This window comes from Eublepharis macularius, chromosome 18, assembly GCF_028583425.1.
Source record: "Eublepharis macularius isolate TG4126 chromosome 18, MPM_Emac_v1.0, whole genome shotgun sequence".
Classification (NCBI taxonomy): domain Eukaryota; kingdom Metazoa; phylum Chordata; class Lepidosauria; order Squamata; family Eublepharidae; genus Eublepharis; species Eublepharis macularius.
The window spans coordinates 26,662,453-26,677,725 of record NC_072807.1 but is presented as its reverse complement, the minus strand read 5'-3'; the positions used below and the strand labels follow the sequence as shown (position 1 = coordinate 26,677,725).

Here is a 15,273-nt window from a genome sequence, read left to right as displayed (position 1 = left end):
AGCTTATAGTCTTCAGTGCTACCTCTCCTGGAGTTCTTACCTTTGTCCTTTTAATCCAGCAAGCAAAAGGCACACAACCTTGTTAGGGACTTCTTGTTCTCTTGTTGTTCTGACTTCTGATTACCGTGGGCTCCCAATTGTCAAAGGGACAAGAGCAGGGAGCCAGTTTGTACCTTTCTTTACACCCGCTGTATATCAAGAGAAAGTTGTAAACCTATCAGTGTTTAATAGCCTTCCTTGGGATTATTGTAAATGGGTTCATGATCCGTAAAAGTTTATTCGCTATTAATGCGTAGCAGTGGTGTGTGTTTGACAACAGCCCAGGAAAAGTGTTGTTACTTTGACTGATACCACAGATGGTTATAATAAAACCAAAGAGATTCTCTCAAGGACTGCTGAGTGCATGATAACGGCACTGCTAAATGGTTCTGAGAACAAAAAGCCCAGCTTTTGACATCTTTTAAACATTTCTTTGTTCAAAAGCAAGAAGGCCAGAACAGTTTAGAAGAGTAGATTATTCAATCTAGATGCCGTTTGGAGTGCAGGAGGGAAGCACAAGAAAACTAAATTGCTGAATATTTAGGCATGGCAGTGTTAGACTCCTTGTGTACAAATGAACATTTTGCACCTAAATGCGATTTAGGTTCTGCACAAATAAAAACCCATTTGTGGCTACCGCCACCCTCCCATTTCTCTTCCTTCAAATCCCTCCTTCAGTGGTGCTTGCTTATTATGTATGAATGCACATCCTTGAATGAAGTATGCATGCGTGCATATATTTGCATAATTTATTCTGCTTTTTCTCGCCGTGGAACAGTATGCATGGGGCAAACTCTCAGGAGCTTGGAATGTGGGCTCCTATATAAAGAGTTTTCCCTTCATATGTGGCTAGACTCTCTGCGGTTCTCTTTTTGTGGCCGGAGCTGAGTGAACACATGAATTTACCTTGCATCGAATCAGACCATCAGTCCACCTTGCTCCATTGCAGTCCTGAAGTGTTGACAACAGAGGGGAAAGCTGCTGTATATGTGTGAACCCCCAGGACTGATCCCAGTATCTTTAGCTGAAGGATTCTGGGTTAGGATGGAGCCCTTTCTCCGACTGCTAATACATCCACCCTTCTGATCTATTCCACATCCTTACCGCATCACGTATCCCCCATAATTTGATGAGCTTGTTTTTTCCATGTTCCCCTCCCCGTCATAGCTTGTCCTTGTTAAATCTCTTGTGAGCAAGCTTATTGAAGTTTTTTTTTTTAACTTTGTGGGAAGAGAAACCATTAGTAAGATTTCCCCTCCCCCAAGCTTTTGCTCTGGTTGGGTTAAGCAGGATGACTCAGGGCAGGAGAAGAAACTTGAAATGCTTTTGTGGGTTAAGCCAGGTCACCGTCAAGTTTATTTGCCCTTTGATTTCAATCAGTCACACTTGCTTGGCCCCTGTCTATTTTAAGATTGTTTCCAATGTTTTTTCAGTTAACGAATACACTATTTCTAGTTATTGGAAACTCTGGTGGGGATATGGAATTCTGTGGCCTGGGGGATGTATAGGTTACAGTTAGGGTGGACCACATCTGTCGAAGATTCATATAGCATCTGTCGAAGGTTCATACAGCAGAGAGCTGCTGTAGCACAGTGGTTAAGTGGTTCAGTTGCAAATCAGCACTCTACTGGTTCAAATCCCACTATTGCCATGAGCTCAGTAGGTGGCCTTGGGTAAGCCACTCCTCTCAGCCTCAGCTCCCCAGCTACATGGTGGGGATAATAATAACACTAACTTGTTCACCACTCTGGGTGGGGCACTAATCTGTCTAGAAGAGTAGTATATAAGTGCAGTTGTTGTTGTTGTTGTTCAAATTTCATGCAACACGCATAAATAGAGATCAGATCACATGTTATAATTTATTGGCATTGCTGAGCTGATACAAGTTTCCACCAGAGACCTAAGTGTTGTTGTTGTTGTTGTTGTTGTTGTTGTTATACTGACATATGGCTGTTGGCAAGCCGAGGTGAGCAGCACCCAACTCCTCTCTCACTCTTCTGTTTCTTTCTGTTTCCTGGACCGAATCCATATTTATTTATTTCCATTTAGAGATTTATACCCCACTTTCCCTCCCCAATGAGAACTCAAAAGTGGCTTACAACGTCATCGTCCCACCTCTGTTTTATCCTCACAACCACCACCATCCTGTGAAATAGTTTAGGCTGAGAGGGAGTGACTGGGCCAAAATCACTGGCCCAGGGTGGGGCTTCAAACCTGGGTCTTGTAGGTCCTAGTCTGACACTCTGACCCCTACGCCATGCCATGCCACTACCCAAAGACAGAGCAACCCACAGTGGTGTTCTCTTTGTGACTGGCTTTGCATATACTTACACTCTCCCTCTGTGCCAGGAGAGATGGTGATAATGGCAGGAAAGAGTGGCAAGGGGGCTAGGAAACGCTAATGGTCTCCTGTGAGCCATCTGCTGGTATGAAAATGTCAGCTGGAGGACACCAGTCCCTAATGCGGGTCCTGAAGGTAAGTTCCATACATGTTGGAAAACAGACCTATTTCCAGCTTGCAGGTGATTGTAACCTGCCCTGAGCCTACTTGCGGGGAGGGTGGGCTAAAAATCCAATAGATCGATCGATTGATCGATAGATAAACTCATCCAATCATTTATTGTGAACAAGAAATACTTTCAGACGAGCATTTGTGAACTGGAGTGTGGGTATATGTTCTTTGGGGCTTTGGGGGCACCAGAGTGACACATAGCTAACTAACGCAGGCATGTGTAGGCAGCCGGTCTGGTAAAGAAAAAAGCAAGCTCATCCCTTCTGCAAGCTGATTTGCACGGCGAATGCATTTTTCAGAGAGACCGGAGAGAATCCCACATACGTGTGACTATCAGTGTGCACGGATCCCTCTCTGAACATTGATAAAATTTTGTCTGTAATTAATAGTCAGATGTGACTGTTGATGTTCTCCATATTTTGGACGTCTGTGATGACGTGAGTGTGTGTGTCTTGATTCTTTCTAGCATCAACCCTGCCAAGTGCCATCACCCCACGTCTCAGGCCCAGTTAAGTAGAAAAAAGGAGCCGGTGACAGAGAGCAGACTAAATAAAAGCCCAGATACATTCATATTTTGGTGAGGTTTTCCTGGGGACAGGGGGACCCACACAATTTAACATTTGGAATTGCTTGTGGCTTTCTGTTGTAAGCATGAGGCTACTGAAACAAAGATTTCAGAAAATGTAATTCAGAAGTGTGGTTATTGTTAGAAACGTTGTTGTGTAAAAATGGTATCTTAGGCAATCAGATCCTTCTGCACCTTTGACTGTGCCAATTTGGTCCTCCCCCCCCCCCGCTTTTAAAAAGAAAGTCTTGCACTTAAGCCAACATCATTTAGGTCAGGGTACATCTCTGTTTTCGAGTCTTGTGCTCAAAGTTATTGGCTAACTCAGCATTGCTGTGTCAGGCAGCTACAGTAAAAGAGAGAGAGATTTCACGTCCTGAACGTCAACAAAACCCATCTTCCTGCGGGGGTAAATGTATTTTTGGTGTATAAAAATGGCTTTGAGGGCTGTCGTTATGACAGATTGCAGAGCCTTGCTCTGAAAGGAGCAGTAACCATGCAGGATGGGGGTGGAACTCGGCGCTAAAGATGACGCTAAGAGAGGATGAACAAAATTGCTAGGTTTTTAAAAAGGGTAACTACTGGAAAGGCTAGGTTTGGGAAGCGGGATCAAATTTCCTCTCTTTGTTTATTTCCCCCTACTGTTACGCCAGCAACACATTTGCATGCAAAGTGACCCTGTCCTGGGGTCAGGCAAGGCTTCTAGTAAGTCTGGGGTGGACCAGCAAGGCTCTCTATTGTTAGTAGCCCCTGCAAGGAGACCAGAACTGGCGTGTGTGAGAGAGAACTTGACTCCCCTTGGCAACCCAGATCTCCCTTTCCAGGCTGCCCCAGGTGGTTTCTAGCCTTCAGTAAGGAAGGGGAGACTCACCTCACTCATATATGGTTGCTACTGGTTTGTTTGAGGGGAGACAGGAACCCCTTCCTAACCCTTCTCCCAGCTCGAAGTGATCAGCAGGGGAATATGCAGCTGTATCTTAACATCTGATGCTCTGTCCCCGCCCCACCACTTAGTAACTATTTCAGGGGAGGAGGGAAGTGAGATGGAGAAGAGGACATGGGAAGACTGTTTGACACTTCCCAGCAGGTAGTTTCAGGTGTGTCACCGTGTTGGTCTGCAGTAGTACAGTAAGATTTGAGTCCAATGGCACTTTGAAGACCAACCAAATTGTCAGGGTATAAGCTTTCAAGAGTCAAAGCTCCCTTTTGTCAGATCTGACATGATGTGCAAGCTTGTTGGCTGATGCTCTAAAAACCTTATGGTGTTACCCTAGAATTTCTAGAGCATCAATGTCACTGCTAGGTTTTCACTTGGATGTGACATTGGCACATGGCGCAATGTCATTTCCACTGCTGATTATTTCTCCCGCTGGCCCCAGAGGTGAGGTTGGGTGGAGAGGGCCCATCGGCTGGGCAATGCTTGCCTGAAGCGGGCATATCACATCCCTGCTTGAAAAGAGGAAGACCTAAAACAAGATGGCTTGACTCAATAAAAGAAGCCACGTCCTTCAGTTTGCAGGATCTGAGCAATTCTGTTAATGATAGGACTTTGCCGAGGTCTTTCATTCATAGGGTTGCCATAGGTCGGAGGTGACTTGATAGCACATAACACATACACACTTGAAAGACACTCTTGGAAGTTGTTGCTTTCCGCCTTTGTCATGACTTTCATTGCTCTGGCCCTCCCCACCCGTTTCTGTTCTGGGGCTCCAGTTAAATTTAAAATTGAATGGGTGATTTCCAAAGTAATAAATGAAAGGGCATGCAAGGTGTCCTCGGGACGGAGCTCCGAGCAAAGAGCTGTGGAGAAAGCATGTAATTTTCAGTGGCCTTTATGTGGTGTGTGGGATAGGCTGCAGGCTCTTTAAAATTACTCATTGGAAGAAGTTTTGGACTGCAGCAGATTAAATCTGATCATAAAAGTGCGGTTTTACTGTGAATAATAACATTGTAAAAATGCCACTTTCATAGTCATCGGAATCTGTTCTTGCGTGTGTATTTAAAGTCTCCAGTTCAACTTCTGGTTCAAAGAGACCTTCCTATAATTCTATATCAGGACGCAGTGCAGAGAGGGCCACCTTCCTAGCTGCATTGTTGATTTATAGGCTTGGTACCTTCAGTCACTTCTGTAAAAGATCCTGCCTGACTAGGACTTAAACTACTGCTTAGTATTTATAAAGGGCTTGGGTTGCTACACATATATGGGGACAGTCTGTTGCTGAAACTGAGAGCCAAACTACAAGTGACGCCTGACACAGGTTGAACACTTGTCAGCTTCCCTCAAGTTTTGATGGGAAATGTAGGCAGCTTGGCAGAATGTTGGACAAGAGACAGTTGAAAAGTCCATTGGAGAGCCAAGCTGCGAGACCAGGATGCCTACATTTCCCATCAAAACTTGAGGGAAGCTGACAAGTGTCCAACCTGTGTCAGGCATGACTTGTAGCTTGGCTCTGTATTAGGGCTTGTATCAGGGCTTGTTTTCCAGTTCTGTAATCCTAGTCCTATTGCATTGTTTATTGGATGTCTTATGCTGCCTGGTCAAAAATAGATAGATACATAAATAAATAGAAATCCTCCTTGAGTGGGCTATAAATGAAATCAACAAAGAAATAAATCCTTCGGTTTTTAGAGCTGTATATTCCTGTGCACCCATCACTACAGGATTTAAGTGCTCTTTCAAATAGTAAATAAAATGCTTTGCTTCCTAAGCGTGGATGGAAGCTTTCTAAATATTGGGATTTAAAAAGAAGAAGAACAAGCAATGCTGAAAATGCAGGTAGCTGTCAAGCAAGATCATATGACTAATACCATTTGCTTTTGGCAAGAAATGGCAAATGGAAATGCCCCGGAGATCGGTTTGTTGATTTGTCATGCTGTCATCGTTATACTGAATATAAATTCCCAAGGGTAGCTTTGAGATGGTGTAATGATTGTCCTACAGGTACAGGGAGGGGGAGGTTAAATCAGAGGCGTCTTTTGTCAGGAAGTGACAAGAACTTTTCTTCTTCCATGTGCAGGAAAGAGTTGCTTAAAATTCTCCCTCTTCTTGTCTCTAGGCAGTGGGAACAGATGTGCAGTTTGGCCCTATGAGACTCCACCAAGATCAACTTCAGGTAAGCCTTGACAGAGAAGCTGGTGGCTGGAACAAAATCTTCCACCTGACGAAAGCAAAACGGCTTTGCTGTTTCTTGTTTCTTGTGTATTTAAGGATTTCAGGCACGAGTGGCCATACTTGTATTAGTAGGAACTGGGCCAGTCCCTGTGTAGATAATAAAAGGCACATAAGGGACTACCCATAGACAAGACAAGGTGTCTTGGCATATTCAGGGGGTGTCCCAAGTCAATAGAAAAATGGCTTTGTAAATTAAAACTGTAAGGGGGGGGACCCCCTGGTTAGAGTTTGAGAACACTCCAGGAGGCACAGAGAACTTGAGAGTCAGGCATGGTGGAGGGAAACCAGAGAGAGCATCTTCAGATGAAAAGACTAGATAGTAGATGTTGTCAGGACTTCTTCCTATGACCCTGGAGAGCTGCTGCCAGTCAGAATAGATTATATTGACTTTGATGGACCAAGGGACTGACTCAGCCCAGAGCAGCTTCATACATTGTTGTGCTTTTCAGCTTATCTTCTCTCTGTATTCTGTTACAAAAGAGTCCTTCTTGTGTCTGGTTTGTCATACAGCTTAAATTACTACTGCGTTCAGCAGGGACTGGGTTTTCTTCTAATAGCATTTTGTCCTTGCTGCCATCAGTTATTTTATTAATTTATTTACATCATTTATGCCTTGCTTTTCTCTCCAGTGGGTACCCAAAGTTGTTTACATCATTCTCCTCTCTTCCATTATATCCTCACAACAACCCTGTGAGGAAGGTTAGTGTGTGACTGTCCCAAGTTCAATCTAGCAAGCTTCCCTCGCAGAGCGAGGATTTGAACTGGGAGCTCCTGCATCCTAGTCTAACACTCTAACCTCAAGACACCACCCTGGCTCTTAATCAATTGGCTGTGAATGGAAGTGAAGATTAAAGAAGCCTCAAGTTTCTCTCCCTCACTTCCAAAGAACTCTATATACTAAGTTTAGATTTATGGGCAAGAGCATTCACCAAGCTAATCCAAAGCATAAGCACTGTTGTAACGCCTGGAATATTTTAGAATTATGAAATGAAGTGTCATAGTGAGAGGAATTACAGACAAATAGTGTCAGGACTGAAATCCACTGTGGGTCTTGCAGTGGTGACATTCATTCATTTATTCATTATTTATTTCGATAATATTTCTCTCCAAAACAGCATACAATGTGATTCTCTCCTCCTCCATTTTATCCCCACAAAAGCAACCCTGTAAAGTAGGTTAGGCTGAGAGAGAATGACTGGCCCCGCCCAGCAAGCTTCCATGACAGAGCGGGGATTCAAACCTGGGTCTTCTGGATCGTTGTCCAATGCTCTAACCACTATACCACTCTGTCTCAGAAGGGATATCAGGTGGGGATTCGGCCTGTGTACCACTTCCCAGCTCTGGCCATGGAGATGCCAGTCACACTAGCCAAAGAAGCTTCCTTTCCCTGCTCAGATTTCCTTGTCAGCCTGAGCAATCTGTCGGAGACCATCCCCTGCTAAGCTACAGATGACTCTCTGCCTTTCCCTTTCTGTTGCTACCTCTGCTCGCTGTATCCGCTACAATAGAACAACCCCCGTTGCTTTTTGCTCACATTTAACGAAGATGTAAAAAAAAAAATTGTTATTTAGCTAAGGGAGGAATGGCCAACTTGGCAGCTCCTAAACCAAATCCAGCCATCAAAGTGCTTTTATTTGGTTCCAGCAGAACTACCAAATTTTGATCAACATACGGCACTGTAACGTGCCCATCGCTTGTAAGGAAAAGAACATCATTTTTTCCAAACGAAAGATCTAGAGATATCCCCCCCCCCACACACACACACTTGAATCTTACATCCCTATTTTGGATTTTACTTGTAAGGCCCTGACTTGGTCCAGGCACATGTTTTCCATATGCTCAGCAACTGGCTAGGATATATAGTAGACAGATATAATTTATTTCATATAAGGTCATAAGAGTACTGCACTGGCTTAGGCCAATGGCCCATGTAATCCTTTGTCCCGTTCCACGCAGCGGCAAACCAGATGCCCTGCAAGCAGGGTCCAGAAGTCAAAAAGAGATTTGCTTAGACTTTGAGAGGTGGAGACCCATGGATCAGTGCCCTACGATGTCATTTCCAGTGGCATAACTAGAAATGAAGTCACCACGTTGCTGAACACTTTAGGATTTGCTCGAACCATAGAATTTTGGGAGAACGCTAGAGTGGTGCAGTGATGTTATTTCTGGTTATATTGCAGGAAATGATATCATAACATTGCGGGACACTGATCTGTCCCCTGCGTTTCCCCCTGTCCCTTGCTGCCAGAGAAGGGATGAGGGGTAGGAGTGGGAATTTCCCCACCTCCACCTTGGAAATGGAAGCTGTAGATTACCTTGCTGCCATGATTTGTAATGAGGGCCATGAGTTCAGTTGGCTTTAAAAGGGTTTAGATAAATTCACAAAGGATAAGTCAGTTGTGGCTCTTAGTCACGATCGCTATTAGTCGTCATGGTGTTCAGTGGTAGTAACCCTCTGATCACCAATAGGAATGGGGGCAGGGGACAACAGAGGGAGATTTGGACTGTTGGCCTGTCTGAAACTGAGTGGACCATAGGTCTGATTCCAGCATGGCTGCTCTTATCTTTTCTGTTATTACTTCTACCAGCACAGGTACGCAGAGGGTACTTTTTGTGAAAGCTTTTGCATCCCACGGAAAGCACCCGTTTAAGCGATTATTTGGAGGGAAAGGGGACAAAAGTGTCCAGCCATTCAGAGTGAGGGCAGGAAGCATTGCCCACACTCTGATTTGGCTCTTTGCTATCCTAAGCAAAATTATACCCTTCTAAGTCCACTGAAATCAATGGGTTTAGAATGGTGTAACTCTGTTTAGGATCGCACCATTGACTGTGTAGCCCAAACCTGATTGGCTGTGTAGCATCATGATGTCATCAAGCTCATCATTTGGGATACCTGATTGGCTGGAATCCTTGATCCCCAGCTTTAAAAAAAATATATGCACAGGACAAACATACATAGCACAGCTGTAAAAAAAAAAAAGAGGCAATCAAGTGAATTTTGGTGAACATTTTGTGTCCTCCAAAAGTCCTTCCCCACTCCTGGCTTTCATGCCAAAAATCTTATCCTGGAAGTATTTGGTGCAGCCGTATGACCGAAAGGTTATGCATTCTTACGTCAGTTAATATTCTTTAAAAGATTAAAAAAGAATGGGAGAGAGACCTTCCCCCTTCCCATCATAGCTTGCTTAGCTTGTACTTCATTTCCTGTAAGTGGTTTGGAAGATCCCTTATCACCTGCTGAAAAATAACATCATTACCACCCCCGCCCCTTTTTTGTTTTACTTGCAAAAAAAGGGTAAATATTTCCTGTATTCACATTTCTCCCATACTGAGGGGGAAATGGCTCACCAGTCACTTTCAAATAGCATTAATTTGATAACCCGTAATCCAAACTAGTTTATCTATTAAAGCAGGAGTATTGCTTGCCTGATTCTCGTTAGAGCTAAAGTCACAATCTGGCAAAACACATGCCAGCACATCGGTGAAGATGCTCAGGGCAATCTGCACACTGACTGGTGCTGATGGTCACATAGGGAGGAGAGGCCCTGCTGTTCTCCCAGTCCCTGAGCCAAGTGAATCTGTTTGGATGATGCTGGCCGGGCAAGTGTCTGGTACAGGCTACACATCCAGAGATGACATCAGTCTCAGGGCCAAATTAAAATGCTGGGGCCCTAAACCAGAAGTCCTCAATGTGGTGTCCACCGACATCTTTTCTGGTGCCCACTTTTTAGAAAGTGGGTCAGGTGCATGCCCAGCAGGTATTCTGATTGGCCACTGGAGATCTGACTGGCTGTGCAGATTAAAATAGGAGTGTTTTCACAGCAGCTGACACCGCAGTGTGGTTTTTATTCCTCTCGCACTCTTCTTTCCCAGTGTATTCTAAAAATTACCCCTCTTCTCCCCTTCTCCTGGGGTTTTCTTTGTGCCTGAGTATGCCTCCTGCAGCACTCATTTTGTGGTAGGCTCTGCCTCCTGTGGCAGCCATTTTGTAGTCAGCCTGCCTCTCTGGGTCAGAATTCCAAAGCTGCCCACCGACTCAAAAAGGTTGGGGACCCTTGCCCTAAACGATGCCAAGTTTAAGAGGCCCCATATAGCATTATTTTAAAAAGTGTGAAACTTGACATTCGGTCATTTGTTTTTCGCACTAAGAAGCCTCTCATATCGGAGGCCCTGAACAAGCTTACTTGGCTTGTGTGTAAATTCAGCTCTGTGCAGTCTGGAATTGCACATAACAGTCTCCATCTGAATGTTCTCTTGCTGTCGAATGTCTCCACAGTGTAATTTCAGGCCAGCATAAATTCTGGTATGCTGCATCGGTCGCTCAAAATGACTTATTAACCAACATTTTAGCAATTACGGTAAACTGAAACGAAAACCTCTGTTTATAACTAAGCTAAAATGGCGGTGGGGCGGGGACCTGCCTGGTTTCTCTTGCAGAGCCTTAACTGTGTGCGTCAGTAAAAACAGCCTGTCAGTTATTGTCCTCGTGTTGTGTTTTGGGAGATACTTTGTGGCCCCTCCTCTGAGGGAGAAATGTACAAAAATCTTATTTCATAGATTTTATTCTAGTGCTTGTGAAGTCTCAGAGCGGAACTACAAGTGACAAAAGGCACAGGTTGGACACTTGTCAGCTTCCCTCAAGTTCTGATGGGAAATGTAGGCAGCTTGACAGAATGTTGGACAAGTGACAGTTGAAAAGTCCATTGGACAGCAGTCAGAGAGCCAAGCTGCAAGACCAGGATGCCTACATTTCCCATCAAAACTTGAGGGAAGCTGACAAGTGTCCAATCTGTGCCTTTTGTCACTTGTAGTTCCGCTCTCAGGCGCATTTCATGTGCCACGGTATCAGAGTGTGCACTGCTTTCATCATACTGCCATCTCACCCCGCAGGCGAACACGTGTAAATAATGTGGCCGGGCCGGGAAGGTGACTGCCCATGTCGTTCTCACCCTGTCAACATCTTCCCTCCTGGGGTGCCGACTGTGTGACACGAGTAATTGTCATCACCTGTGCGTTTGCACTGTCCATATGCACTCACTTGCTGTGTGGAATTGTGCCATGCTGAAGCATGAATGGGTCAAATAAATGTGAATTGGAGGGTTGAATGTGGCCTGTGAACTCTCAGTTGACCATGTACGCTGAATGGTGTCCTTTTAAAAAAGTGCCCAAGCGCTGCTTCTCTCCTCAAGCCCCTGACAGCACCCCAAGACCTCGCAGCACCCCTGTGAGATAGGGTTGCCAGTTCCAGGTTGGGAAATTCCTGGAGATTTGGTAGGTGGAGCCTGGAGGGGGTGGGGTTTGGGGAAGGGAGGGACCTCAGCAGGTTATAATGCCATAGAGTCCACCCTCCGAGGCAGCCATTTTCTCCAGGGGAACTGATCTCTGTCACCTGGAGATCAGTTGAAATTCTAGGAGATCTCCAGCCCCAACCTGGAGCCTGGCAACCCTGCTGTGAGAGGAGATGATGGGCCTGGTCCCCTCCCAGATTTTTCTGGATCTGAAATGCCCCCTCCCTCGGGGGCTGGCTTGTTCCTAATGTGTCTGTCCTGGTCTCTTCCTTTCTCCTCTGTTGTTTGGTAGCCTGACAGTATCTTCACGGGCAGATTTTGTTTCTTTTTGTTTCTAGCCACTTGGGCTAAGAAAGGTTGCCTGTACCTAAAATATTTTATATCTCTATTGATGTTGAACGAAAAGCAAAAGAATGATCTCTTAGTGAGGTAGCCTGAAGTTGTTCTTTCTCAGGCCTGGCTCCTGAACAGTTAAGGGCAAGTGAAGCAAAGGATTGTACTTGATTTTGCATTTTGGTTTCTTTGCATTGTTAATTGCAAATATAATACTGATCTTATTTGCATCGCTTTTAATTGCATCCCACTGTCCTTGCTGCATTGTTTTTAATTGTGTAATATGCCTTGCGGCTCAGTGAGAAAGGCAGACTCTAAATGAAGTAAATTTATGTATTCATTATTTCTTTACTTCATTAATATCCTCCCTTTCTTCTCAATGGGGATCCAAAGCAACTTCCATCCTTCTCTTCCCCTCCACCTTATCCTCACAACAACCCTGTAAGGTAGGTTAGGCTGAGGGGTGTGTGATTGGCACAAGGTTACCCTGCAAGCTTCCATGGTAGAGTGGGGATTTGAACCTGGACCTCCCACATCTTCTTAGCCTAGCACTGTAACTGCTACATCACACTGGCTCTTGATCAGTCAGTCAATCAGTGAAATTATGTGTGTATCAATGTACTCCGAACATATTTGTCTCTTTATCCAGCTAATATATTTCATGCTCTTTAACTACATTTTGTTTTCCTTGAACTAGGTTCTTTTAGTGTTTGCCAAAGAAGACAACCAGAGTAATGGGTTCTGCTGGGCGTGTGAGAAAGCTGGATATCGGTGTAACGTTGCCAGGACACCTGAATCTGCCCTTGAGTGTTTCCTGGATAAGAACCATGAAATCATCATTATTGATCATAGGCATTCGCGATACTTTGATGCAGAATCACTATGCAGGTGAGTGAAAAGGAGTTCTGCCTTTTCTCTGTCAGAGAGGGAGTGATTGAATGATCCAGTCTAATCTGATGAAGAGATGTAGCAGAATTACTTGCTCGGGTTAGGCCTGAGCAGTGCATCACGCAGAGATGGCACAGCAGCCTCATTCCGGAGAAACGTCACAGGCACCTGTAGTTTTTGTTCTGCTGTATTTCTCAAGGCCCACAGTTTGGGAATCAGTGGCCCAGAGGTTTGACAACCCGTCTGCACAGATTCACTTGTAAACTGACTTGTCTGTGATGTGTGTTATGTGCCATCAAGTCGCCTCCGACCTATGACGACCCTATGAATGATACCTCCAAAATGTCCTATTATTAACAGACTTGCTCAGATCCTGCAAACTGGAGGACGTGGCTTCTTTTACTGAGTCAAGCCACCTCGTTTTAGGTCTTCCTCTTTTCCTACTGCCTTTTACTTTTCCTAGCATCGTTGACTTTTCCAGAGAATCTTGTCTTCTCATGATTGTACCAAAGTACAATAGCCTCAGTTTTGTCATTTTAGCTTCTAGGGAGAATTCAGGCTTGAATTGATCTAGTACCCACTGGTTTGTCTTTTTGGCTGTCCATGGTATCCACAAAACTCTCCTCCAGCACCACATTTCAAATGAATCAATTTTCTTTGTGTCAGCTTTCTTCGTGATCTTCATCTGTGATAATCCCTATATTTTCAGTCGCCACTCTTCACGAGTCTTGTGAGCTTAGTTCTGCAGATTTACTCCAAAGTACACTGGCAATCACAAAGCAAGTGAAAATGCTGCTCTTTTTCTCCCTGCAGTAGCAGGTCGTTTTCTCCGGCTTGGCCATTGTTGTTGGGATTACAATATATGGCAAGAGGCAGTGGCACAGGGTTGCCATAAAATTGTAACATCCTTTTAAAAAAATACATTTTTGGAAGTGCTGGCACATTTATATTCTGAATGGATTACATTTGATGTTTGATTATGGGTTTACACTTTGTTTATGACACCGTATCCCATCCTCCCACCTCTGCCGATAAATATATGATGGTGATATTCTACCCTCCCTCCTGGCCCCTGCGCTGTCCATTGTTCATTCAGCTCTTCCTGAGCAGACGAAAATTTTCACTTTGTGACAGAAGAGAAGAGTGAAACAATAACAGTTCATTAAGGGGAGTGGCCTATATCTGTATGTGCTTTGCTCTTAGGGTTTATTCTGCAGCCTTCACTGTAATTGTCTAATCCCCAAGTGAGCTTGTATAAGATCAGCTGATAGGACATCTTCACGTATCTCACTACTTTCACCTGTTTGCTTTTCAGGACATGGATAGTATTTCCCTCCAACAATTATATAAGTGTATTCATTCATTCATTTGGTTGATGTACTTATACCATGCTTTTCAGCCAGATTGGCTCCCAAAGTAGCTTACAATTCAAATGATAATTAATCTTTTTTTTCCAGTCTGAGTTTTTTTCAGCTGAAATGCACAGTCCCATTTTTGTTTTTGTTCTTTTACATCCTAAGAGAAACTTCAGGAAGGTTTGGCAGCTGGGGCAGTCTTGGTGATTCTGGGGTCCTAGTAAAATCTCGGTACCACTCAGGCAGTGGAAGGGGGGAATCGACATAAAACACTGTAAGGTTTATTTCAAACTGTAGAGTAAAACTGCATCAATTTTGATTTATTTTCTCAAAAGGTCCATTAGATCAACAAAATTAGCTGAAAACACTGTTATTATTGGTGTCGTGCGAAGGTAAGTGAGAAATGTCATTATTTTACAATACAATAATAAATGGATGCATGCAAAGTCCGCGGTGATAAACCTGTTAACAGACCCATGTAACCAGTCATGAGGGGCTTTGTGGTGGCACCATGTGGCCTTTTGAGTATTAGGCTTGAGCTTGGCTTAAAGCAAAACTCCGATTATTGGGAGTTTTAAGAAAATGCCTCCTTCTGTGACATGTGCTCAGCTATGAGTGACACTTCATGAGATGGTGGCACATTTGCGTCTTTGAACACGGCCAGTACCAAACAGCAGGAAGGACGTGTGCATGTGCTGGGCAGATGGAGAATGTTGAGTGGAGAGGCAGCAGGTGGGGAGGGGCTTGACTCCTTCCCCCACCCTTCAGTTTTTGCCTCTGAGCCTGCTGGAGAAAAGGTGCTATGGGGGCGAGAGGAAGGGTTGCCGGGGAGATCAACAGGCTGATGAAGGTTTACAATTCTCTATCCAGCCGTTGTCTGCTGGAAAGCCAAGTGGCGCTTGTAGCATTATAAGCCAGTGCTTCAGCGACACTCAGCTCACCTGTTTCATTCTCTCTGAAACCGATAGCAGTGCAGGAGGACGTCGTTGAGGACCCAATTCCCAATTGTCATCGCTGATGAAGGGCCTGAGGCAGGCAGCCCCTGAATTGGCAGAGTTACTGGGACTCAGCTCCCCTTGAGCAGTAGCTCCTCAGGAGGTTTATGGCCAGTCCACCCCTGC

The 15,273-nt window shown here is 44.6% G+C and overlaps 1 protein-coding gene across 1 annotated transcript in view; it reads left to right on the top strand.

Moving 5' to 3' along the window:
- The window catches only part of PDE8A (phosphodiesterase 8A), a 120,639-nt gene that overhangs the window by 76,034 nt on the left and 29,332 nt on the right, over positions 1-15,273 (top strand). The window contains exons 2-4 of the mRNA XM_055002786.1: positions 6,173-6,229; positions 12,607-12,797; positions 14,488-14,544. Of these exons, the coding sequence (XP_054858761.1) occupies positions 6,173-6,229; positions 12,607-12,797; positions 14,488-14,544 (305 nt within the window). The remainder of the gene's footprint in view (positions 1-6,172; positions 6,230-12,606; positions 12,798-14,487; positions 14,545-15,273) is intronic.